At 36.1% G+C, this 26,705-nt stretch overlaps 1 protein-coding gene and 1 long non-coding RNA gene across 7 annotated transcripts in view; both read right to left on the bottom strand.

Annotated features, from left to right (window-relative positions):
• The window catches only part of zfh1 (Zn finger homeodomain 1), a 344,752-nt gene extending 323,820 nt beyond the window's left edge, over window positions 1–20,932 (bottom strand). For 2 of the 5 annotated variants that reach the window (XM_069056759.1, XM_069056757.1), the window contains exon 1: window positions 20,424–20,932. In XM_069056759.1, the coding sequence (XP_068912860.1) occupies window positions 20,424–20,487 (64 nt within the window). In that variant the 5' untranslated portion in view covers window positions 20,488–20,932. The remainder of the gene's footprint in view (window positions 1–20,423) is intronic. The other 3 variants (XM_069056762.1, XM_069056760.1, XM_069056764.1) reach the window with 2 other exon arrangements.
• LOC138137404 (uncharacterized) lies at window positions 8,985–10,178 on the bottom strand. Of its 2 annotated transcripts, XR_011161721.1 has the most exons (3): window positions 9,879–10,178; window positions 9,494–9,731; window positions 8,985–9,414 (listed from the first exon to the last, which is right to left on the bottom strand). It is a non-coding gene; the product is annotated as an uncharacterized lncRNA (long non-coding RNA). The 2 variants fall into 2 exon arrangements; XR_011161720.1 differs by having other exon boundaries at window positions 9,494–10,178.
• Window positions 20,933–26,705: the final 5,773 nt, after the last annotated feature.

The following is a 26,705-nucleotide window of genomic DNA, read 5'->3' on the forward strand; positions in this document are numbered from 1 at the left end:
TAGTTTTTAGGTGTGCCGGTTTATTTTCGTAGACCGGTGGCGTAGTCATAACACAACGCAGGCCGATTATTTATAACAGGTGAGATAAAATTCCACGTGTATTGTCGCTGTGGATTCCACAAGGTAAGCAGAACGTGTGTACCTTGACAGTTCAGCAAAAGGTAGTCGGAGGTATGACGAGGTGTTATTATATTTATACAAGAACTGCTGACGCTTTCCAGAGCTTATCTCCGCGTAAACTCTGCCACCTTGGAAATATTGCTATATTTCAGGCCGCACCTTTGATCTAGCGTGTTTAATCTCTTTCCATTGCGTTCTTTAATAATCGTAAAAAAAGTGTTTTTGTGTGGAGTCGGTGGAAGTTTATGTACGTTGGGCAACCGAAATAACGAGCCGGAACAGCTGTTCGGGCGTGTCAAATCGATTGTGATTTGTATAACGATTTGTCATAAAAATCGGGAGGACCGGACTCCAAGACACTGCCAGCCAGAGTTTTTCTAATTGAAAATTATTGCGACAATCACGGAGTGTTGTCCAGCGAATTTGTAAAATTGCCGAGACTGATGACCTCCGATCAAGAGAGTTGTCAGGGTCGAGCGTTACACAAAATTTAAACAATGAGGATATTGACTCTCAAATTGGCAAAATAACTGTTTCAGATGTTGGACCAAGAAAAATAAAGAAGAGCGGATCTGAATCGGCCGGAATCAATTTTTGCCAAACAAATTGTCAAACGGATCAAACGAAGATATTGTCTTAAATTAAATTGCATGAATTCGCGAGTAAATGTGACGAAATACATTTGCAGTTGTTTATGCTTGCGCCATGGTTTAAAAAGAGCAAAATATCAGTATATTATCTTTTATGAAAAATATGCTAAACAATTCGCATGAAAAATTAAAGAAACAAGACTATGACAAAACATCATAATAAGTGGACGACAGACTGCTTATTCAAAGTTCAAAAATGTACTTTTTCTGGAAAATAAAATTGGAACAGGTGCGTGAAGTTATTTTTGACTGAATGAAATAAAATACTAGTGCAAGAAGTTGAGCTGCTGTCATTGCTAGTTTTACAAATCCAGTAGTAATTTGGAGACAAGTAGACCACCCGTGGTCTACGGAAATTTTCAGAGCAAAAGATCTCCTCAGTAGAATACTCCTCGAATGTCCCTCTATTTTTATAGATCTGCCTGTACCTCTTCCAGATCTTGCTGCACCTCATTCGTTTTTTTTTTTTTAGGTTTTTTTCATTTTTCTCGAAAACTAAGAGATTTGCGGGGTGACTGTTATACAGTAAAGAAGCGTCTTGAAAAAAAGAATCCAACAGTGCAAATTTCAAAGGAATATGATACCTCGTAAGGGAGCAATGGTCAATCGGATCCGCAAATTTAAAAACAAAGATTTTTTTTAAGTTTTCTTAATTTTTCTCGAAAACTAAAAGGCCTACGGGGGGACTGTTAGACAACAAAAGAACCGTCTTGATGAGAAGAATCCAACAGTGTAACGTTCAATGAATACGATACTTAGTAAGGGAGCAATGGTCAATCGAATCAGCAAATTTAAACGCAGTTTTTTTTTTAGTTTTTATTCATTTTTCTCGAAAACTAAAATAGTTACTGGGTTACTATTATACAACAAAAGAAGCGTCCTGAAGGGAAGAATCCAACGGAGTAAATTTCAAAGGAATACGACACTTAGTAAGGGAGCAATGGTCAATGAAATCCGCAAATTTTAATACAAAGTAAAAATTTTTTTCAATTTTTCTTCATTTTTCTCGAAAACTAAGGGAGTCACGGGGTGACAGTTATAAAACAAAAGAAGCATCTTGAAGAGAGAAATCTAACAGTGTAAAATTCAATGGAATACGATACTTAGTAAGGGAGCAATGGTCAATCGAATTCGCAAATTCAAACAGAAAAAGATTTTTTTAAACTTTTTTCATTTTTCTCGAAAACTAAGATAGTTGCGGGGTGACTGTTATACAACAAAAGAAGCGTCCTGAAGGGAGGAACCAAATGGTGTAAATTTCAAAGGAATATGATGATACCTAAGGAAGCAATGGTCAATGGAATCCGCAAATTTTAATCCAAATAAGAATTTTGTTCAAGTTTTCTTCATTTTTCTCCAAAACTAAGGAAGTTACGTGGTGACAGTTATAAAACAAAAGAAGTGTCTTGAAGAGAGAAATCTAACGGTGTAACGTTCAATGGAATACGATACTTAGTAAGGGAGCAATGATCAATGAAATCCGCAAATTTTAATACAAAGTAAGATTTTTTTTCAATTTTTCTACATTTTTCTCGAAAACTAAGATAGTTGCGGGGTGGCTGTTATACAACAAAAGAAGCGTCCTGAAGGGACGAATCCAACGGTGTAAAGGTCAAAGGAATACAATATTTAGTAAGGGAGCAATAGTCAATGGAATCCCTAAATTTAAACACAGGTTTTTTTTTTAATTTTTTTCATTTTTCTCGAAAACTAAAATAGTTGCGGGGTGACTATTATACAACAAAAGAAGCGTCCTGAAGGGAGGAATCCAACGGTGTAAATTTCAAAGGAATACGATACTTAGTAAGGGAGCAATGGTCAATGAAATCGGCAAATTTTAATACAAAGTAAGATTATTTTTTTTCTTCATTTTTCTCAAAAACTAAGGGAGTTGCGGGGTGAATGTTATAAAACAAAAGAAGCGTCTTGAAGAGAAAAATCTAAGAATATAATATTCAATGGAATACGATACTTGGTAAGGCAGCAATGGTCAATGGAATCCGCAAATTTAAATGCAGTTAAAAAAAAATCATTTTTCTCGAAAACTAAGATAGTTGCGGAGTGATTGTTATACAAGAAAAGAAGCGTCCTGAAAGAAGGAATCCAACGGTGTAAATTTCAAAGGAATATGCTACTTAGTATGGGAGCAATGGTCAATGGAATCCGCAAATTTTAATACAAAGTAAGATTTTTTTTTGGTTTTCTTAATTTTTCTCGAAAACTCTCGAAATCACCTGTCGATCCCTCATATCTCCTTGTATCTTCCCTGAACCTTCCACCCCAGCTTTTCCTGGAACTCGCTGCATATCCCATGGATCTCCTGTGTATTATTTGGAACCGTATAGGATCTCTATGGATCTGCCTGTACACTGCTGTGATCTTCCTGAATCTACCCCAAATCACAATGCATCTCCTTCACTCTCCCTGTCTCTCCCATGAATCTCCCACCCGGATCTCGCTGCATTTCCCTTAGACCTCCCATCGATGGAACATGAAATCTCTTCCATGACCAGCTCCTTGACCAGTTTTGCGCAAAAGAAAGAAACACGAAGAAAAAATGATTTTGAAACATTAATTAATATTATATTAAATAAAGGGAAATACCACAAAAGAAAGAAACATTTCAAGGCAGATGGATCAGGAACAAACGATAATATCTTTAGAAATGTGTCATTTCAGAAGTTGTTGTATCGGAACCAGTGGTATGGGGTTCTATACCCCGTTCACTGGAATGGTATAAAAATCACGTGCACATCAGGCAATCCATGCCAAAGCTGCCAAAAAAACTCTGCCTCTTTGCAAGTCGTGTTAGAAATAGTATCGAGACAGTCTTGTGAATGACGACTTTGATGGTCATTTAATGGTTTTCAAAACGACTTTTCCATTAATTGTTAATTCCAATATGACTGAATGTTGTCAAACACCTTGCAATCGAGAGAAAATCACGTTATTTTATTAATATTTTTTACCCAGAAAGACATTTTTTCTCCATCAAGTCAGGTAACAAAAACGTGTGACGTTATTTACTCGTAAAAACATTTAGGGGACTTGAAAAAACAACCAAAAAAAAATTAATGTTGGCACACACTCTACATCATTTACATATTAAACAAATGCCATGTTTATGGCGTCAAATCTCCTTTTGTTTCCACTTCGCATTACTTTATCGTCGAATATTTCATCGTTCTGTAAACGTGAGACGACCTTGTACCCACGTCCTGTTTCATTTTCTCCGATTTTAATGTGCTAAATCGCAACGTGTGTTACACACACGATTAGCATAACAATGACAAGTTAGAAATAATTTTACACGGGGACAATATCTGACAATTGCTCTTTTCAGGGGGAGAGTGCGCCATAATCCGCCTGAACAGCTGATTCCTTCCAAATAACCCTCCGTTGGGGTCCTATTTGGGACGTGAGGCTGCTGCAGAATGTTTATATTGTGTACTCCCAAATCCTCGACGTACACCGTACAAAAGCCCCAACTGCAACAATTATTACCCTCGGACTCCTGCTCCTGACAGGAGAATCGTCCTGGACCAAAATTAGCCACACTCGTCCAACACGTACAAAAATCGGTAGCGATTTTTTTGTAACTTCCTGGAATTTTTTCCAAATCAAATATTAATTGCTCAACAGGATGGTACTCCACCGCACCTGTGTCGACACACAGCTACCTTCAAAAATGCTTTTTGTTTTGTTTCATTTCTATTTTAACAGAGAAAGAGATTATCATTTTTTTTATTTTTAATACATACAGGGTGTTTTTGAAATGCGTGCACAAATTTTAATCACGAGCTACTAGCTTCATGTAGAACTCGGAAAAAATATTTAAAAAATTCTATGTCAAAAAATAAAATGACATTTATTTTTTGAACTATAATTTTACGTTGTGCTACAACCTCGTAGGTAAAATTTCGGCACATTTTAAAAATACACCCTGTATATTATGTTTTATAAAATATACGCCAATGGAAATATGTTTTAAAACAAGGAAACCCCATTGGTGTACGTTTTATAAAATATGATATTATACAGGGTGTATTTTTAAAATGTGCCGAAATTTTACCTACGAGGTTGTTTGACAAGGTAGAAGACTAAAAGCAATTTAAAAAAATTGTAGCTCAAAAAATAAATGTTTTATTATTTCACATAGGATTTTTTAGATATTTTTTCCGAGTTCTATATGAAGCCAGTAGCTGGTGGTTAAAATTTGTGCATGCATTTCAAAAACACCCTGTATATCGTTTACTAATTGGCAGAGGTCATTTTTAGCCATTTCTCTGTTCGTTCTCTTATTCGTATAGTAATTCTGCTATTCTCCGTTTGTGTCTCTTAATTGTTTGAAATACTGTTTCCATCTATTTAAAATGTATTTCTTTTTCTATGTTTCAAAATGTTTACTCCTTTGTCTTTTATATGTCTTAGTCTAGGTGGTTTCTTTTGTTTTAAGTGCTTCAGTATGAGGTAAAATAAACTTATTAAATGAAGGCTTAGTTGGTCATAATTTGAGTGCAATTTCTGTATGCACCAGACCGGTGGAACCGGTGGATGAAAAATCTGATTCCCTCTGTGACTAACGAAAATTGCTACAATATCAAATAGAATCGGCATTGAGACCCACCGGGCGTACTAATCTGAATTTGTAATTTAAGTAATATCGAATTGAACATCTCCCCATGTTACCTTCGTTCGCAATCAGTCATTGAGTGGAGGCAATGGGTCCGGCTAACCGCCTTTATCAAATTGCAAAGAGGTCTTTTATAAAATCCGATCAGTTCACCGGAGCACGGCCGCCGCTTATCCCGGCCAGGTCTCAGGTTGGGCAGGGGACAGACAACACGGGGTTCAACTTTGTGCACCCTCTTCGGTCCCCACCGTACACTTCGCAGGGGATACTGAGCGATGCCAACTCTATTATTGGATTCTGCACTACTGAAACAATACTTTCCATCTCGGCTTCCCTCGTAAATACAACATCGTCTAGTTTAAGGTTATGTGATGCGTCGTCACATAAATTTGAAGACGTTGAAGGTTTATTTATTCGACGGTTGGACGATGAATCTCCAATCGCGACCCGGAAACACACATTTCAAATGGTGGTTGAATTAGAGTGAGATTTGAGAAGAACCGAAGAACCGAAACACTGGAGCGCTTGTCGCGTGGGAGCGTCAAGCGTCCTGTTGACCCCGATCATGTTATATGCAAAAATTATGGAGATCCCAAGCTGAAGGGTTAAAAGAATGAGAACGGAAAATTATTATCAATTACAAACTAGAAAAAGGAATATTTATGAGGAACGACCCAGAGATAACCAATACATAGATCCGTTTACAGTTTTATCTAAAAATAAAGGTGACAATTCTAAAAAAAATAGATTTTTCTTTCTATCCGCACCCCTTTCTTTTTCCATTCTGTCACTCCTCTTCCATATCTCTTTCATCCATCCTATCTCCCTTCCGTCTTCATTTGTTATTTCTCTCCGTTCCTTTCTCTCCCTCTCTCTCATTTCGTTACATCCATTCCACATGTGCTTATTTGTCTCTTTCTCCTCATAGCACATTCTGCACCTTCTTTCCTCGCCTTCCATCCAATACCTGCTTTCTCTCTCCTCGTTCCCACGCCTGAATCTTGCCATTATTTTTCTTTCTTTTGCACTCTCTCTCCCCCAGGTACTCCGGAATTTCCTCTGCCATACACCTCTCATACTCCCTGTTATATCTGGATTCTTTGATTCTCTCCCTTTTTTACAGTATTCTGTTGGTATCCTGCACTCTTCCCTTCTATTCATTTTGTCTTCAAACTTTGCCGCTCTCTTTCCCGCTTCCACTCTCAGCCACTCCTAGCACCCCTCTCAAATATTTTTCTTGCACTTTCTCTACCTCTTCTTGTTACTTCCATCCCCAGATTTCCGCCCCGTACATCTCTCCCCTGTTCCCCAAACACATCCCACTACCTTATTTGCCTTCCTCACTATCTCTCTGATATGCGCATTATCCATGGCTGTTTCGTTGAATGTGTAGCCCAAGTTTTTGAACTCTTTCTCAGCTCCACTCATTCTCTTCACTCTTCCTCTTTGTCTTGTTGCAACACCATCATTTTCGTCTTCTCGACATTCACTTCTAGCTTTTTCTTCCTCACATCAAAACGTCAAATACAGATGTTGCTTGTGGATTTTAAAACAAATTTTGATGGTCTAGAATGGAGACAAAGAAAAGGAGAAATACTAAGAAAGGAATGAGTGTTCGGTTAGAATTGTTACAAAATCGCTGCGTAAAGAAAAATCTTGTGGAATTATGTGGAAATAAGTGGAAATAAAATGGAAATGAAATGACATCGGGTATACATATTAGGACAGATGAATGTGATAAAAGCTACAATCATCAGAACATTATAGAAAATAAAACGGTAGGGAAAATGCAAGGGAGCTAATAATAGGAAGAAGGAAAGAAAAGCAAGGAAATAAGAGAGGATACGGCGACAATAAGAGAGGAGAACAAGGTACTAAGAAAGGAATTAGCGGCAATGAGAGGAGAAGGACGAGCGAAGGAAAGAATTAGTGGCAGTAAGAGAGCAGATGAGAGGAAGAGAAGGAAAATGGCAAGCAGAGGAGGCAGAAAAGGAGGCGAAGAAGAATAATGTTATGATAACCGGAGTAGAGGGAATAAGAGGAAATATAGAGGGAGAAGAATAGTTAGAAAGGGAGATAAGGGTGAAAGTGAACGTAAAGGAAGCATTTAAAATAAATAAAGATAAGATGCTGGCAAAAATAGAAAGTTGGGAGTAGAAATTTGACAAACGAAAAAAGGAAAACACAAAAGAAATTAAGTGAGGTGGCTAGAGCAAAGAAAGATAGACGAAAAACTGTGAAAATAGGATACAGGAAGATACAGATAAACGGGGAATGGTTTATATAGGATGAGAGAGAAGAGAAAGTGAAGAATATGATTTAGAAGGAGAGAAGAGAAAACGAACTGGCGAGAAAAGGATCAAAGAGAAGGTGAATAAAAAGGTAGATGGACGCAGAAAACGAAAACTGAAAAAAAAGCACAAAGGGGAAAGCCGCTACCGAGAGAGTACAACTGGGAAGATCATGGGGCAAAAAGAAAACGGGGAAAACGGAAGAGCTATCGGGGGAATCATAGTAAGGCTGAAAATTGGGGATTAAAGAAAAGCGACCAGAAAAGGGAGAAGAAGAAGGATGAGCAATAAATGGTGGGAAATAATGACAATGAACAGTAAAGAGATGAAGACAACAAGAAGACGTGTCGAAGACGCAATGAAAGAAAACAGGAAAGATTGTATACTCTTGGGAGGGGATTTCAACGGGAGAATAGGAGAAAGAGAAATTGGGAAGAGAGGGGGGATGGGAAAAGAAAATCCAAAGACAAGGTGCAAACGGGAACAAACAAAGGAATGAAGAAGAGGAATGGAGCTGTATAGGTAGCAGGGGAGAAACAGTGATAGATTACGGAATAGTGAACGAAGAAGCATGGGAAAAAGTAGAAGAATTCAGAATAGGAGAGAGAGGTAGCGAAGGGGAGGGAAAGAACAGAGAAGAAAAGGGGTGGGGGATAAGAATAACATATACTATTTTTTCTTCAAACCTTCATAACATATTATGTATTTAAGACATGTTAAGAAACCAGGTAGGAATTTCAAATGATTTAGCTAGTTTACTTTACAGCCGCTCATCAGAGGAGATAATAACTTCACGGACGCCCTCAGCGGAGATGATAACTTCACGGACGCTCCTCAGCGGAGATAATAACTTCACGGACGCTGGTCAGCTCATTAGATGCCATGACAATGAAGTGAAACTTTAGCATTATCAATGCAGCAGTGCAATGTCATATTTTACGAACGTTTGAAGAAAAAACTGTTTATTTTAATTGTTTTGGAATTTCTGTTTTATGTTTAAAGAAAATGTAATCGGAATCGGAAAGTCCGTAGGGCAAAATAAAGTATTCTATCCAATTGGAAGAAATTTATTGCATTATTCTTCTTTCTACTCGCGGAAAAAAACACTAATAGCAATATGAAAATAAATTAAAGTAAATAAAAAAATTAGAATAAGAATGCGGATTGAAAATTAATAAAAACTATGAAAATAAAGAATAACGAAAAATCGCCGGTTGACGGAATGGGAAGACGATTCCATGAAAATAAGTTAATACGCGGTATGACGAAATGTAAAGAAAGATGTCAGGGTAATAGTAAAAAATCTGCAAACAAAAATTTAAAACATGAAGAGAAGCTAATAACATTTAAACCATTTGACATATTTCAACAAATCAAACTGAAAATACCCGTTCGCGATTTGCGATAACTGGGTCGTTAATTCCTTCGGTTTATTTTGGAGTGCATTAACCAAAGTGATTTCTGCACATCCACGCCATATGCTTTTCACCTCGAACGACAGACAGATGTGGAGTACCTCGGCCATTTTGTGTCCGACCCAAAAATGCAATTCCCAAAAATTCGAAAATAGCCGGACAACATTTTCGCCCCATAAATCTGGCGAGAGCTCTTGGGGGACATCTGGAGCGGTGCACTAAAATCGGGATTAAAACCCAGACGGCCCAGGTATAAATTAGGTCGCTAATTTTAGCCGCAATAAAAAATCATTTCTCCACCACACCTGCGAAAGGAAAGTTACCGAAATAACGGTCGTCGTACCTACAACGGAAAACGGTTTCCGAATTAAAAATATTACATACCATCTGTCATATTTATTTCGGTGGTTCGGCTCCGACACCTTGGGCTAAGATTAGACCTGGAGAAATAATAAGCGAACATTTTGACTTTTTTCGTCGCCGGTAGCACTTTTATTTATTGCGTAATTATTTATGGGCTGTCGTTGTGCATGTTCCTTCTGTAATAAATCGCATCAGAAATAGCCGCCGCTGAGATACCGTCGTAGGTGAGAAGGGGCCGACATATTTCATTTAATAATTCCTGTAATGAAGACACATTGTGCGAGACGAGACGATCAAAAGTGACGCGAAATTGCCGAATAAACATGATTAAATTAGCCAGGTAAGCATGACGATAACTCATCTAGGAAATTACACCGTAATATTCTCAATTATGTATTTCTCTCACCTTTCCGTTTATTGTGAGGAACGGCTGCCAAGAATGCCTCGAAGACGGTCCTAAAGCATCCCACGCACACCGATTGCCGGCCCAGGCTCATAATTTGCCGACCGAATAAATCTCGCTTAACGCTTTAGCATTGCTCTAATTAAAGTCACGTGGTCGACGTTTTAACGACGGTTTGATTGAGACCGGTAGGTGGCGCTTCGCGATTTGGATGAAGCGATACCAATCGACTGGCACATCCTCGAAGGTTTACTACTGCCGACGCCACCGAGTCGCGATTCAGATGATTGCCTTCCAGACGACTGTTTATGTTATAAACAGCATTAAACGATTCCGGATCGGCACGCCGGTAACGGGACCGGACCGCTGTCGGTCCTTCGACACGGATAATGCAAGAAAAAAGTAAAAAAACATCCGAAATATATTGCTACTTTGTTTGGTTGTATGTATTTGTTTATGTGTATCACCTTCCTCATCAATTGTTTTTGACATGAAAGGGGGTAACAGCATCCAGGCCGGACTTGTTTCGCCAGTTTCTCCAGGGACTACCCACAGACCACACACGACGTAGCGTGACTCCCTGATCGAATGATAAATTAGTACTTTCAAGGTGATAAGGCTGCCTCGTAAGAACTATATTAATTCATCATTAATATTATTATTATTAGATACGGTTGTTTTCTTTAATATCATTAACAAATAAATTATGTAAAATAAAATCTTGAGTTAGTAGAATTTATTATCTGGTGAGCTCGGAGAACAAAATTATTGAAAAAGGATAATATATGATTGCAAAGTTTATAAAGAATGTAAAAAAACTGTGAAAAAAGGAAAAGAGTATGTGATGGACAAGAAACGCGTTGCATACAGACAGATTTTAGAAAGAGAGAAAAGAAGGAATAGATAGACACAAAAGTAAAAAAAAAAAAATAGTACTGGTACAGGATAAATAAAATCACACTTAAAAAGACAACATCATGAATGATAAAGTAAAAACAAAATCAGAATCAAAATAATCTAATGAATGAACGATTAGTCAGAATCTGTAAAACGACACGGTCCAATACGCAACGGTTGTTCTTACAAAACAAACGAGTCACTCTTCCAACTAAAACCAAAACATTACTTTTACAGTTTGATTTGGCAACATCGTCGACTTCCACAAATTGTATTAAATGTAGAGCAATTGTCCTTAATCGTTTTTTTTTTTTTGTATACTATCACATATAACTTTGTACTTTTCCGTAAATGTGTATTACTTCGTTGATAACACTAATCAGCAATTTATTTCTCTGTCACAAACACCAAAAACCAACGTCGCACGTAAAATGTCCGCAAATATGTTTATTTATCGTCCTAATTACAAAAACAAGCCAAATGTATAATCTCATTTAAAACAAAAAGGAGCGGAAACGTGTGTTTTGTCCACACAGATAACATGTGTATGATTGCAGCGCAACAAGATGGTGCTTCCACGCACCAAAAATTTTTCATCGCCAACTACCGACTATAGTGGAAAAAAACAACGATTTTCTTTTGGAAAAAGAGAATAAATAAATACATATGATAAAACAATTAAACTGTAGGAGATGAAAGTAGAACAAAAGAAATAATTGTCATCATCACAATTATTAAGTGAGTCTATATCCATAGGTGGGTGAAGGTTTCTCTTTCGTTCACTTCACTTTCACTCATCGTTTTTCACTTACTGTCTTTCACTCACTGGTTTTCATTCTATCGAACTATCGAACAAAACCAAATACAGTGCTCGAGACTAACGCCGCTTTCGTTCACTTGAATTGCAACGCGCAATTCGCGTGAATGAAAACTTTGCCTTCCTCACTCTTACTATAAATAACTATTAATTGCCATGAGTGGGTAAAAAAATTACATATACCGGGTGAGTGAAGTTTCTTCTAATCAAGTTAAAATTCTCAAAAAATTCAGCAATGATTGTGTATCACTGTAGAACAGTCTGTAAAAATTTCAAAATTTTTAATGAAACAGGTAAAGATTTTGTTTTAATTCAATAACCGCTACATTAATTTACATAATTTTTCAATGAGAGTCCTTTCAAACATTTAGGAAAAATTTGGTGTCATTGAAATCATGAAAACATCACCGGTTTTTGAAATAAATGGGATTTGATATTAAAGTGCAAAATGTAGCTATGATTTATTATTAAATTGGGCAGACAGTTACACAAAAGAAGTTGACGTAGGTTGTTTATGGTACCCTTTAGGGGCTTAAGAATTACTAGAAAAGTGGTCAACAGATGTTTCCCAACAATGAGATATTTATTTATGACACTGCAGTTGTAAATCTTGGTCATTTTTCGCTCTTAATGTTAAAATTGGAATAATTTTAAAACGCATAATTATCTTTTAATGCGAATTTCATAAATGTGTTCTTTGAGTTAATTGTGAATTATGAGCGTGTATTTCGAAAAAAATATTTGCTTTACTCAAAATCGATTTTTTGACTCTAAATTAAGTGATAAGGAAAAATTGATTACACACATTTGAAGTCTTATATCAAGGGAATGTAACCCTAAAGTTTCGTAATTTTTACATAGGGTTAATCGTGCGGGCGGTAAAACTTCACTCACCCGGTAGATACATATCGAAAAAATAGAATTTTTACTTTTTTGAAAAATGTGTATACAACAGCTCAAAAGCGGACACAACGTTTCGTCACTTGTAAATCTACATATTTAACAATGAATAAATCGCACTGTTCGTGTCATTTTCGAAAAGCACTGTGTCATTAGTCCACCCTGTACATGCATTTTTCTTCGAATTAAACTATCTATTTAATGAAGATTGTCACCGCTATTTTTAAAAATCGTTCTGTCTTCTATTTATAATTGTTGTATTGCACGTAAGGTTGGTGGGAACATGTCGAGTGAATCTTTTAAATTTACTAATTTATATTTAGCTCCGATAGTTTTGAAGGCTCGCTTAGACATTTTGACGCCGCGTTACGCAAGAGTACATCAGCATTTGGCTGCGCCACATCAAAAGCGACTCTTTCTCAAACGTAAACGTCCAATTCGACAACAAAAAAATAATTAATTAATTAATTGTTACCAACAGGTGAGGCGCGTCGGATTTAGGCACCGTCGTCTCTGTTTCTTGTTCCCGGAATTGAGATTTCGGTTGTTAATTGCTCTTGCAACATATTAAGTCATTTACGGCCGTTATTTATTTACGTAAGCACGCCCCGACATAAACTCAACAGTAAACATAATTTGACGCGGAGTAATTTTCCTCAGTGCCAAAGTGATGCTTCTTGCAGGTAACACCAGGCCAGTGCGAACGTGGGTTCTAACCTTGAGTGTGCGATATGTTTATGTACGTTGTTTATACCAAAGCATAAAACAACCTTTACGAAATTAAAAAGTCACGTCGGCATCGGGATGACGCTTGATTGGAAGTTTTCACGATGGTGCTGTCTGCAAAAATGTTAGAGGACCGCAGAGGTCACCTTTTGATTCGTTTTTATTTCATTTTTGTAAATGTAAATGTGCATCTCTGCGGAACAGTGCCTTTTGTCCTCGCCTGTTTTCAAGCCTCGGCTGCGCCTCAGCCAGAAAATAACTATTTTTTAAATTCGTACAATTTGACTGTTATGGTTGGTTAGTTTAACTTCCGCCACAACCGCAACCACCGGTAGATGGCGCCCGTAATTACAAATGTCAAAGCCACACCTTGACCCGTGCTAAAACCGCCAACAAAAAAAATCTCATAAATAATTTAATAAATCAAAATCGCAGCCGCAAACTCATCAATAATCAGCTCAGCGACCTCCGACCAATCGTAAACAACAGCTACCAAAAATCGTGACCAATAAAAACCGGCATTCATTTGGCACATCGAGAAGAATTTGCAAGTGCTTCCGGGGACATGCCATGGCCGTGTTTATTTAACCGACGAATGGATTTAACGTAATTACCGAAACGAAAAACAAGAGAGGAAGGTGCGTAGCGGTGTTATCTGCGGTGATAAGGCCGAGTCAAGAAACCGATGATGTCGTCGACATAAATAAGATTACGACCAATTAAAATCGTTAATAAAAAGTTTTTAAAGAGCGGAGAGGTCGAAGTCCAAGAACCTGTCCATAAAGTAAGAGTGCGAGCAGAACTGCCGGTAGATAAGACACCCTCCGGGTCTCGGGTTATCGGAGATGAGGTCCACGCTGGATATTGACGTCACATCTAACACGACTTGTTTATCGCACGAAATTCGAGAATCAATTATTCGTGGCAGCTCCTGCCTGAATGCCGACAATAATCAAATCGCACAACAATATTAATAATAATAATCACAGTAAAATTTTCCTTGCATTCAGAATAGAAAAAATATGAGTGATGCAGAAAATACTTTTACACCGGAGGATATTCTCCAGGCCGCGAAATCATTCCGAGAGAAAAATTGTCGCCGAGGCCGCTTGCGGCCGAGGCAGCACAATCCCGAGCATGTTGAAGTAAGGTGTACACATTTATTAATTTCGAAGTTTTGGATGATTTTTATAAATAATTTAAACAATTGACTCGGGTGCAAATGTACAATGGCCTCTAACGAACCGATTTGCACCAGTCATATATTTTTTTCTACCCTTAGAATGAATGCAAGTGGGTAGATTGCCTGAACTATTATGTATATGCAACAGTAACGCAAAAGTCCCTCTCACCCGGTCGATTCGACCCCTATCTAGCCGGACTTGGGGTAGTTTTCCCCCGTATTATTTTAACCCATCGCTCCTTCGACAGGCTGCACCGCTGCAGCGCGACTCTTCGATACTTTCCGAACGATTGGTAATAACACTTTGGGGGTAATTAATCGCCACCCAATGGTGAGAGCCGCGATAACACCAACCAATCACCCGCAAATCCCACTATCACTGTTTCCACTGGACAAATTGGGAATTTGTTGTTTGTGGACAAACAAAAATTCATCAATTATCAATTATTGAAACAGCTGGAAACGGCGACGGATCGGGGGTGGGTGTTTTTTGCCGCGACAATTGTGATCGTGGTTTTGCATTTTTCATGACTGAATCTGTTTGTGTTGGAAGTAATCAAAACACGATTTGGGGACCAGTTTATGTGTGGGCCGGGAATCTTGGTTTTTTCAGAAATGCTGAAGCGACGCTTTCAGCAGAACGCTTTTTCCCGCTGTAAATAATTAATTAAGGGTTCGATCATGTGTGGAGGCGTCCAGCTGTGAGATGAATGTGGCCGATGTATCGGCACCAAAAGATCACAGCAAAAGCGAGTTTTGAGTTTTTCGCGAGACGAAGTTAATAGGAATCATGAGAATGATGAAAGAGAAACAGAAACTACAAAAAATATATTTTCTTTTACCAAAGAATTAATAGAAAAATTCTAGTATGTAAGTACTCGGAATTAAGGATAAGTAAAATGGTTAAGATTATTTTGAAAAACTATAAAATAAAAAACAAATATGTATTTTGAAAACGTTTCACAGCCCATTTCGTAAAAGTGCTACACATTTATTAAAAAAAATTACTGAATGCTGCAGATGAATGGGCCGTGCGGTAGATTTTCTCAGTATGATGGAAGTCTTCAAAATGCCGCCCCTTTAATGTTTTTTCTTTAAAATAACCTTAGATTGTGATAAAACAAAAATGAACATAAGTAAGAATACTATGTTTGTTATGAAAATGTAAACTACTTATAGTTGAATTTTTTTAATAAACAATTGTCTTGTTGGTATGAGCCAAACTGTGATTTTCATGATAATACGATTGGTCACATTGAGTGTCAACATTTTTTTATGTAACTGAGCCTGCGCGCCTGCGCCCTAACGAGCGAGAGTTTATTTCAAATTCGAAAAGGTTTCTCCTGATTTCTCATAAAATTTGTTTTGAAAATGAATTCACGAAAGAAAGGTACGGGAAATTTGGTGTCAAATTGTTATACAGCTGGTCCATATATATGTTCAAATTTTAGGGTGGTACAGTATGGTTTTTTACTTCATTTTGACACTGACAATTGTTTATTAAAAAAATTTCACTCAACTTTAAAATAATGCTACAAACTATCAACTACAGTTTTACGCTTCTAACTTTAACTTTAACAAATTCTTTAATTAGAGATGTGTAGTAGTGGGTGCCAAAGAATTACGCCGCATGTAAACTTGTAATTTTTAATATTTTTTGCTAAAATTATGCCTTAACCTTTAACCCTTTCTTCATTGCTTCATATCAGCCCCGTTGTCATAGCCTTGTCTTCTAAGCCACTTTAGGTCAAAACCTAACTTTTCCAAACGCATGCAATTGTTTTTTGTGATACATAATTGCTGCCTAAGATTTTAGCAGCGGCCGCGCGGTACCTATGTAACAAACAAAAATAATGACTTCGCGTTGCAGACAAAAAATCGCCAACGATGCACCTGCACCGGAAACCAAAATCAAAGGGTACCGAAATCGCTTATGCAGAGGTGTGCAATAAATCACATCAATATCGAATAACATTGACCAACATAGAAAAGTGTTACCTAAAGATTTCTAATTATGTATTGAATGGTTTAAATTGTATTTTGACTTCTTTGCTTATGCCGCCCCCTTACTGTGCCGCCTCTCTGCATCATAGCACGGCACGGCCCTGCAGATGATCCCTGTATTTTAAAACTTTCCGAATAACAAATCTGAATATCTGAATGTAAAAAAGAATTGCTTTTAAAAAGGTGATAATCGAAAAAAAAATTGACAACGAATTTTTTTGAAAGAAGAAAATCTCTGGATGTGCCAAGGAAGTGGACAAAAAATCAGAACCTTCTTAGGGCTGCACCAAATTAAAAAAAAATGTCGGAAACAGATTTACTGAAATAGTGAGTGTTCATTTAAATTTGTCTTCAAAGTTGGCGTTGAAGAGTCGATTGTGAACGTATCACGGATTACGGATCACAGATTTTGTAATTAAAAAAAAAGTTAACATATTTCAAATAAATCAGTTTATAATACATAAACCAGTTGGAAGAAAAGTTAATTAATTTAATTTAAAAACAGTAGGCTTTTGTTAATCATCTGGTTTTTGGAAACAGTCAAAAATTGGAAAAAGTATTTGCAAGAAAAAGAGAAATCTCAAAAATATGAACACATAAATAATACAATAATTGACATTTATCAGAAATTTGAAGGTTCTAGATTATGTAGGTGAATTTGGTTTACAAATTTTGAGAAATTTTTGAAATAATTTTAACAAAATGTCCGCCTAATTTGCAACATTTAATTTACAAGAAATGATGCAACATTACTGCTGATAATTTTTTTTTTGGTCTTTTCGATGACCTTGAAAAAGTCATGTTATTACAAAAAATTAGGTTTTTTCAGGAAATTTCTTAGGTAAATTGAAAAATTTTTTGACCGTCGCGTCGGGTAGACAATTAAAAGATCTATTAAAAACGGTAGTAAAAATTCAACGTTGCCATTAAAAAAAAACCTCTGATGACATCATAACTCTTTCAAGGTCATCAAAAACAGCAAACAGATACCTACCATCAACGATTTTGCGTTTTTCTCGAAAACCATTCGTTTCCAGACTTTTTGGACACACTGTATATATTTCGAGACTTTTGTTTAACAAATCTGAGTAACTGAAAGTATTAAAAAAAAAATCCTGAAACCGAAAAACTTGAAACTATGTTCTGTATTCTGATTTCGTAACTGTAAGTCAACTGTTTAAACTGTCTAAAAGATTTTAGAAATATCTTTCGAAAGTAAGTGAACCGGAAAAATGTTAAAAAGAAAAGTTATCTAAAATAATTACCAAGTTTTTTATAGCCAAGAAAATTTTCCAAAAAAAATAGTAACGATTTACTAAGTGAACAATATCAAAGTAAGCAATTACAACAAAAAAATGCTTTTATTATTTGTTTAGGGTAACTAGATTTGGTATTTTGACATTTTGAAAAAATTTAGAATCAAGACTTTTTGAGCAAAATTATTTTATTGTTTTCAACTGTCATATGTCATAAATTCTCATTTTTCTCCTTTGTAAACTGCCTCTTAACTGCTCTAAAGCAAAATTGGCAGATAACGAACCGTTGCCCTAGACAAGACATTCAACGTTACATTTCTGACAGGTCTTGAAAAATTTGTCAAAACTGTCAAAAGGAAATGCGAAACCATTTTTAACAGATTTGGAAGCTTCAGGGACGTCGTTTCAAACAATAAAATTTTATATGCAACTCGTTTCTGGGTAAATTGGGCTTTTTTAATTGCTCTGGAGGCCTTAAAACCCTCGCTATTGTTGCTTTCAATTACAGGAAACGTCCGTAAACTGTTGCTTTAAAACTGACGTTTCTTTGACAATTCACCGCAAAATCTGCATACCAGTGGCGTCGCGTTTGGCAATCAAGCTGGTATGTATATTATCAATTATTACGAATGTAAAATCTTGCTCTTGTTTATTTTATAAATCTTCTTCATTACAGATAATAACAACAAAATGCACAATTATAATTCCAACGTCTAAAATTCATGAGGTATGATTTACATATTATATTTAAAGTAGCGTTTGAGACCACAAATTGTCTACGCCCATGCATTGAACGCTTATTTGCATAGAATTCCGCAACGACATGACCAATCATTTGCAACGCCAGTTCTGATTTATTTTCTTTTTGATCACTTTGTATCAATCAACAAAAAAATTACTTCTTTTCAAAAAGTGTTTTCCAAGTTGTGTTGTCATCACTCGTCAATCTTATTAGATATTGTTCATAGCGGATTGAAAGTACGACATTTTAGGTACAAAAAAAAAAAAACAGAAGTCCAATGTTTTTGGTGAATTTAGAACTCCTTAATTCTTTCCACTCAAGGGCGCCATCTTGGCGCCATGTAAAATGTCTCCCAAAATCGACGGCGCTCCAGAGGCGACATTTTTTTTTCATACATACTACACATACCTACTAAGATGGTAAAAAGTTAGTCAAAAACAATGCCTGTTTTGGATGCTTCATACATCAAAAAATTTGAAAAACATTTTTTCATAAAATACAAATTTTTTTGCCACTTAAGCGCCATAGTTAAATGTTACTTTTAATATGACAATTTGTAAAATAATTGTTTATGAAATAGGTTAAAATTTCTAAGATATAAAAAAAAAGAATTAGGTAAGTTAAAAAAAACAACTAAATCTGAATCTTCATGAAATGCAATATTTTTGTTTTTGTACTTTTAGACGAAAAAAGGAAGGAATTCTTATGTAAGTACATCTACAGCGTGATCTTTGCACTGTGTATACCGAGTGATTTTAAATGATTGTGACTTTTTTTCATAGGTTGGTATGTAATATTATTGTTGGTTATTCTGCTTTTTAATGTGATAGTTGACATAAACATAGGCGTCCTCGCCTATTTGACACAATTTATGAATACATAAAATGTCAAAATGACGTGCCTACGTACGCCACTGTGTTGATAAAGGTATCAAGTTTGCCAAAATAATTTATCAAAAATGTTCCCAACTTAAGAAAAAAAGTCACAATCATTTAAAATCACCCGGTATGTTTAGAAAAAAATCGTTCTTATTTCAAAAATGATACTTACAAAAATAAACTCCATTACAAAGAGATTCGTGATAAAGAAAAAATAAATTGTAAGAACACAATACCCAAAAATCAAAATATGTATCACGTTTGGCATCGAAGCTATAATGAACAAGATCTTAAAAAAATAAAAATAAAATATTTGTGAAAAGCGGAATGACTACAATTAGGTATGTATATTTTTTAAATATCTTATCGAAATGTACGCGTTCACCATCTTGTATATCCCCCACTCTACCTGTCACGTGGCCCGCAAAATCTAAATTTTCCCAAACTTTTGAAAATTTTTCTAATTTCAATTTTAATTACATATCTATGTAGATATTTAATTTTGTTCCTAAAGTAACACGGTCGAATTAATTAATTATTTATTTTAAACATTCAAAACTATAAAAATGATGATGTTAGAGGAAAAAATATTAAAAAATAATACATACATATATACAAAATAAAAATGTCATTAATACATTTTAGAAGAATTACATATTAAAGAAATAAATTAAGCAAACAGGTTTGAATGAAGCGTGTCAATGGTGGTTAAAAGCTACACCATCAGTGTTCATCCATCCCTACTCCACCTGTCAAGATGACGCGTCAAATTCAAATCTTTGACAATGTTGTGTCAAATAATTTGACAAATACAAAGCAACTTCACTGTTGATTTTAGATTAAATGTCGCTAACATGACTGAATAAATTGGTGCAAGTTGAAGTTGTCTCGTGTTGTGAAAAAGTTGTTAAAAACGCATAAATAAAAAATAGAAAGAGGGCGAAAAGAAGCGAACGTGGCACGGCGTGAGGGAGCAGACACCTCCATGTGGCGACCGAAAACGTAAACAAAACATCCCCACCCCCTCGTCAAAGATGGCGCCCCCCGCGAACACATGTTCCGCGACGGCCCGATTAAAACAATCAGCCCCCGCGAGCCGTCGGAGAGCGCGTCGGCGGCGACCGCCACCGGGGCACATGTCCTACCTTTGCGCTGCGGCTTGGCCTGTTTCCGGCGTCCCCTAGGTCCCCCAGGAATTCCCGTCGCCATCTCTGGGTCCCTCGACGGTCGCCCATCAAGCACCAACCCCGTCCACGGTCACCCTTCCACCAAAACACTGAACAACACGAGCGGAAAACGCGAAACTACGTCGACGGAAAGCAGCAGTACAGCCGTTACACGCACACCCCCAGCTAGAGCCAGACTCTCGAAGCATACCTCTCTAGCCCGCGGCAATAAACATGATTGCCTCTTCGCCATTGGTCACGAGAGCCGACGTCCCATTGGTCGCACCTTTCAGGTTACTCCTACCTGTCCAACCGCCCACGTTGTCGGCACACAGGTGATAACACGTCAAGGTCGACGGCGGCGGACGCGGCCGGCGTCCTTACGGCGAACAGCTGATCCCGAAGACGGACATTTTGACCGACGAAACCGGTTCGAGAGCGGGATGGTTTTCGCTGTTGGCCATGCGGCGAGAGCGAGAGCGGGAACCGGTTTGAACGAGAGGGGAATTGTCGTTCGGTGAGCCGACACGCGAGGGCGACACTTATCTGCAGCTTACTTGACACGAGTCGGTAACAAAGCAACCGATTCGAACTGGTGTGGATGACAGATCGCCTGATTTGTACCCTCAAAATCAGAAATGTTAGGGGATTTTTTGAGACCGCTACCAACCGCAGGCACCTAATACAAAACAAAACATCCAGTTTCTCTACGCGAGTGATATTTAGTGTACCGATTTCCGTGTGAACTAACACAAGATGATCAAGAAGGAAGGACTGTTTGAGTTGGCAATACAATCAAGAAAAAAAAATATTCGGCTGTTTGCAACACTGCAACGTAACATTAACATCGACAAAATTATTATGGGAGTTATTAGAGAAATTAAACTGTACAGTACTGCCAACCAATAATTTGATTGTAGGTAAATTCCACTTCGAAAATATGCCATTCCAATGAAAATATAATTGTAACGCGAAAATAATTTTAAATAATTAAATTAATTTCAAATATCCAACGCTTTAATTTGAAGTGTTATTTGTCAATGATACGGCTGTCAGTGTCAAGCCGTCAACAACCGGAAATTACTCCAGTTGTACGATTTAAAATAAAATTCAGTATTACCAACTGAAACGGTCTTTCTTGATCACCTTGAAGGTAAAGTTGACTCAAGTTGCAAAAAACCATTTTGTATTTGCAACAGCGTTTTTATGGCATTAGTCATTTGAAATTACTTTAAAACTGTACTTATATGGAAAATATTCAATCCAAACTATGATTATCTGGCCCTTTTGCGCCTTTATTTGGTTTAAAAATATTGAAAAAACGCTGTTGCAAATGACAAGTATTTTTTGGCAACTTGAGTCAACTATAGGTATATTCTGTGATATTTCTAAAAAATCCAATTTTTAAAATTATGTATGCACAGGTACCGGGTGACTATAAATGAATCTGACTTTTTTCTTAAGTTGGGAATATTTTTCAAAAATTACTTTGGCGTACATACCTCATTTTGACATTTTATGTAGTAATAAATTGTGTCAAATAGGCGAGTACGGCTATGTTTATTGTCAACTATCACATTAAACAGCAGAATAACCAACAATAGTATTACCAACCTATGAAAAAAAGTGACATTCATTTATAGCTGTAGCTCTTCAGAGTTTATATGAAACTGGGAATGCTTCCGAAAAAGAAGCACAGATGGCATTTAGAACCGGTACTAAATACAAAGTGATCAAAAAGAAAACAAATCAGAGCGGGCGTTGCAAATCATCGGTCATGTCGTAGCGGAATTCTATGCAAATCAGCGTTCAATGGCATAGGCGTAGACAATTTGTGATCTGAACCAGTACTTTATTATTATCTAATAATGGAGAAAATGTAAAAATAAACAAGAGCAACATTTTACATTCGTAAGAATGGGTAAGCAGCAAGGAGGTTAAAGTAAGAGGAGGGAAAGCGCCCTATGCTGGTAATGCATTGAAAGTGATGCCAATCGTTCCTTCTCCAGCACCCTTTTATGACCGCGAACGTCCTTGAACGGGCCACCGGGTATCACATCGCTTTGGCGCCAGTGGCGTTCCTTTAACCCCCGCAACAAGGTGTTAAGCGTTTTTATGTTACAACAAATGCTCCAGTGCGCCCCGTCATGTACTTATAGTTTTTTCTGAATTATAAATTTACTTCTTTTATTTTTGTTAATTTTTTTCATGTACTTTACGTTACAAATTACAATAAATGCATCTGTGCGCCCCGTGTTTTATACGCCACTGGTACCATCCCCACCAACCACCCTTGTTTAGCAACCTTTTATGGCTTTGCACGATTTGGCGGGTGGCATCACTTTTTCAAACTTGCTTTCCCTCCTCTTACTTTAACCTCCTTGGTAAGCAGATTTTTCGATGAAATGTCAAAGAAACGTTAACAATGTTCTGTTGTTAACCTCGAAAACAACTTTTCGACTTCCAAAGTTTACAGACGTTTGCCTACTGTGATTGTAAGCAACAATTATCCCAGAATAAGTGGTAAAATAGGTTTTACCATTGAAGAGAAAGCATTTTTTTAGAATGTTACTTTCGAAGCGGGGTTAATAGGTAATGAAGCGACTGTCCATAGCAGGTATAATTTTGGTACCGTTCAAAGTAAACAAACGTTTCGATAAAACAAAATATGAGGTAGCATTCTTGATTTGTTTTTTTTTTTGTTGATCACCTTGTACTTCTTTGTCAATAATAACCATCTTGATCGCAGAACATTAGCAAAAGTATTGTTACAAGAATTATTTTGGATTGTTTTGCCTGAAAATCTTGCGGTTAGTGAAAATTAAGGAGGAAGACTTTATCGAGATCAAAGAAATTGAAAGAAGATAACAAGGCCGCTGAAACGTAAATGTGATGGCAGTTTGCTGTTGGAATCTGAAACAGTGGAAAAAGTAGTGTCAAGACACTCATTTTGAGAATTGAAGAAATTTGTGTCGAAAACGCATTGTTCTGTGTTTACGCATTCGGTCTTAGTAGTTGTTTTTTACTGGGAAAAATAATAGGACCAATGTTATTTAAGGCGTTACAAATATTGAAATTGCTTTCCAGGTTTTTTAAGATTTTCTCATTTGTCAAAAACTAAAAGAGTTCAAGTAGGTATACTTTTTATAGCTCAAAATTTGCTATTCCTATATCAACCGCGAAAATCAGTTGTCACATCTACGAGTAGGTAGGGCTGGAAAGTAAGTAAAGTTATTACTTATCTCCTGCCGAATTTTAAATTTTGTTTCTAGATAGGTACGAGTATATTTGATGACAAATGAACAAAAATAAAAAACATTGTAACATCTGGGAAATTGCAGAAATATGCACTAATATGTATTTTCCCCAAATATGCTCGAGGTGCTTAAAATATGCAAAATATGCATTTTTATGACGTAATTTCATTCAAAATTTGTCACTATGTCCAGAAAATCCAAAATTTTATTTATATACGTCATAGAAACAAATAATGCAATTTGCATAGAATCCGAGCTTTACTCATGAACGATATTTCTCAAGATTCTTCGTAAATAGGAAGCTTTAAAATTTGCTATGGCAGTTTAATCCATAGACTGAACGAGTGAAGTAATTTTTGGAGGTGGACATACAATTTTAATGTTCGAGTACAAGGCTTGAAAATGTATGTCATGAGCACATGAGCTGAGGTATATCCAACTCTGAAAGAATCTTAAGAGACAAAAAAGAAACAAACAAAAATCTTCAGACTCGTTACTGAAGATTTGCCAGCTAATCCAAGACCCCATGATTGATCTCCAGATCACAAGAAAAAATAATTTCATATAACTCTTCACGGCTCTAACGTTTTCACAATGACACACGAATGGGAACTTAAGAGTCTTTCTCTTTTTGGATTCTTCACAAGCAAAAGTGTTAAGTTCTCTTTCGAGTAAGTTAAAAATCAAACACTGTCAACAATTCATGTCTGTTCGTGTTTGACCACTTTAGTGTAAAAAGTCACATATACCGTATCCACAGTACCAACAATAAGTAATTACTGGTAAATTTACCAGAGAATCGCTCTCAAATGTCACATGATTTAGATTGACAAATCACAACTCCGAATTGTTTGAATAGTAACCAATCACAATTTTCCCCAGGGAAAATTTCCGATACAATTTACCTAAGGAAAAGCTTTTTCCGGCGATTCTCTTCCGAATATACCTCGGGACAGATACCGGGTGTATTATGAAAAACCTTTGGTGCTATAACTTCCTTATTTTTTATCTGATTTTAATAAATGATATGTCAAACAAAATCGTTTTAAATGGGCTACAATTTGAATTGATCCAATATTTGTTCTTGAGTTATGTTTTTGACAAATAATAGTCAACTTTTTTTTTTCAAATGGCACTATTAACTTTTTTTGCTCAGTTTTATAGAGATTTTTATTTTAAATATGAAAATGTAAACAACCATGCTCATGCATAGAAGCAAAAAGAAGAAATTAGAAAACGATGTTTTTTTTTTTAAATTAAGCAGTCACATTAAACAGTAATAAAAGTGCATTATAATTTTGCAAAGTGACTAAGAGAGCTATGGACATTCAAGACAATGTCTATTTGACTCCGGCCAATAACAGAGATGATTTAATAAAAAGAATCGTAGCAGTATGTGAACAAATACCACCAGAATTTTTATTAAACGCCGCAATGGGCGTCAGTGGAAGGTGTCGAATGTGCCTTAGAGAGAATGGAAGTAATTTCAAACATTTGCTATAGTAAAGTTATGGTTACTTGATTTTTGGAAATTCTATTTTTTTTATTAAAAACAAATTTTTTATTTTTTATTTTAATGTTTATGAATTCAGAAGATAAACATCTATCAGAATAAAGATAAAAAAAATATACAGTGCAACTTAAAAAAGCAAAGTTAGCTGCGGTCTGTCAAAAAATATAATGTTAAAAAAATCATAGCATGTCGGGCTATAGTGTTTCTAAAACGATTTTGTTTGACGTATTATTTGTTAAAATCGGATAAAAAATAAGGAAGTTATAGCACCAAAGGTTTTTCATAATACACCCGGTATATGTATATCGTCAGAAATTTTTTTTGCAGTCCAACACTCATGTTTGTCGCTCAAAATTACTCTCGGGCTGGCGCCCTCGTGTAATTTTCTCGCTACAAACACTTGTGTGTCAGGACTGCTCGAAAAATTTTCCGGCAATATACAGGGTGACTGACGAAAAACCTTTGATGCTGTATCTTGCTTATTTTTTATCCGATTTGAATAAATGACACATCAAATGAAATAATTTTGAAAACACTTCAATACCAACTAAATAAAAAAAAATTCTTGCGTCCAGTTTTTGACAGATGAACATTAACTTCTTTTTTTCAAATAGCACTGTACATTTTTTTTTTCAGTATTGTAGAGATTTGTCTTCTGAATATAGAAATGCAAAGAGCTATACTCATTCATTAAATAAAAGTCAAGAAATTGAAGATTAAATGTTCAAAATTTAAACATCAAGTGACCAAAATAAACAAGAGAGAAGTTTGTTCTAAATGCTCGAAATGACTAAGTAAGCTCTGAATATTCATTTGTCAAAACAGTTTGATAATAATAATAATAATAATATTGCTGTGGAAGAAAATTTCCAAAGACGATTTAGCGTGTGGTGGTGTGGCATTTTTGGAGATAGAATGGACTAGTGGGTCCCTTTTTTATTGATAGCAGTCTCGATCAAACAAAATATCATATTATTTATTATCAAACGTAATAAGCAACTTTCTGGATGAGATACCAATAGCAATAGAGGACGGCGCCATACCACATAATACACGCATGAAAGTTGTAATTTTAAATCATTTAAATCATTTTGGTGAACGATGAATGGGTCCTCATGGAGCTATTCGATGGCCCGCTAGATCCCCAGATTTGAATCCATTGGATTTCTTTATATTCATTCGAAACTTTCGAGACAATGTTTATTTGACCCCACCAGGTACCCAAAAAGAGTTAAGAAAAAGGATAGTGCGAGTATGTCAGAAAAAACCCCGAAATTTTTTACTGAATGCAAAGGTGGGCATTTCTAGAAAGTATGGACAGTGTCTACAACAGCATTGAATAAATTTTGAGCAACTAGAATAGATTTTGTATTGTTTACAAATTTGATTACTTGATTTTTGATTTTCAATTTTTTTCAATTAAAATACATTTTTTGTTTTTTCTTTTAATGTACGAATATTCAGAAGAAGATTCTTTATAAGAACGAATAA

The sequence above is a fragment of the Tenebrio molitor genome, chromosome 8, assembly GCF_963966145.1.
Source record: "Tenebrio molitor chromosome 8, icTenMoli1.1, whole genome shotgun sequence".
Classification (NCBI taxonomy): domain Eukaryota; kingdom Metazoa; phylum Arthropoda; class Insecta; order Coleoptera; family Tenebrionidae; genus Tenebrio; species Tenebrio molitor.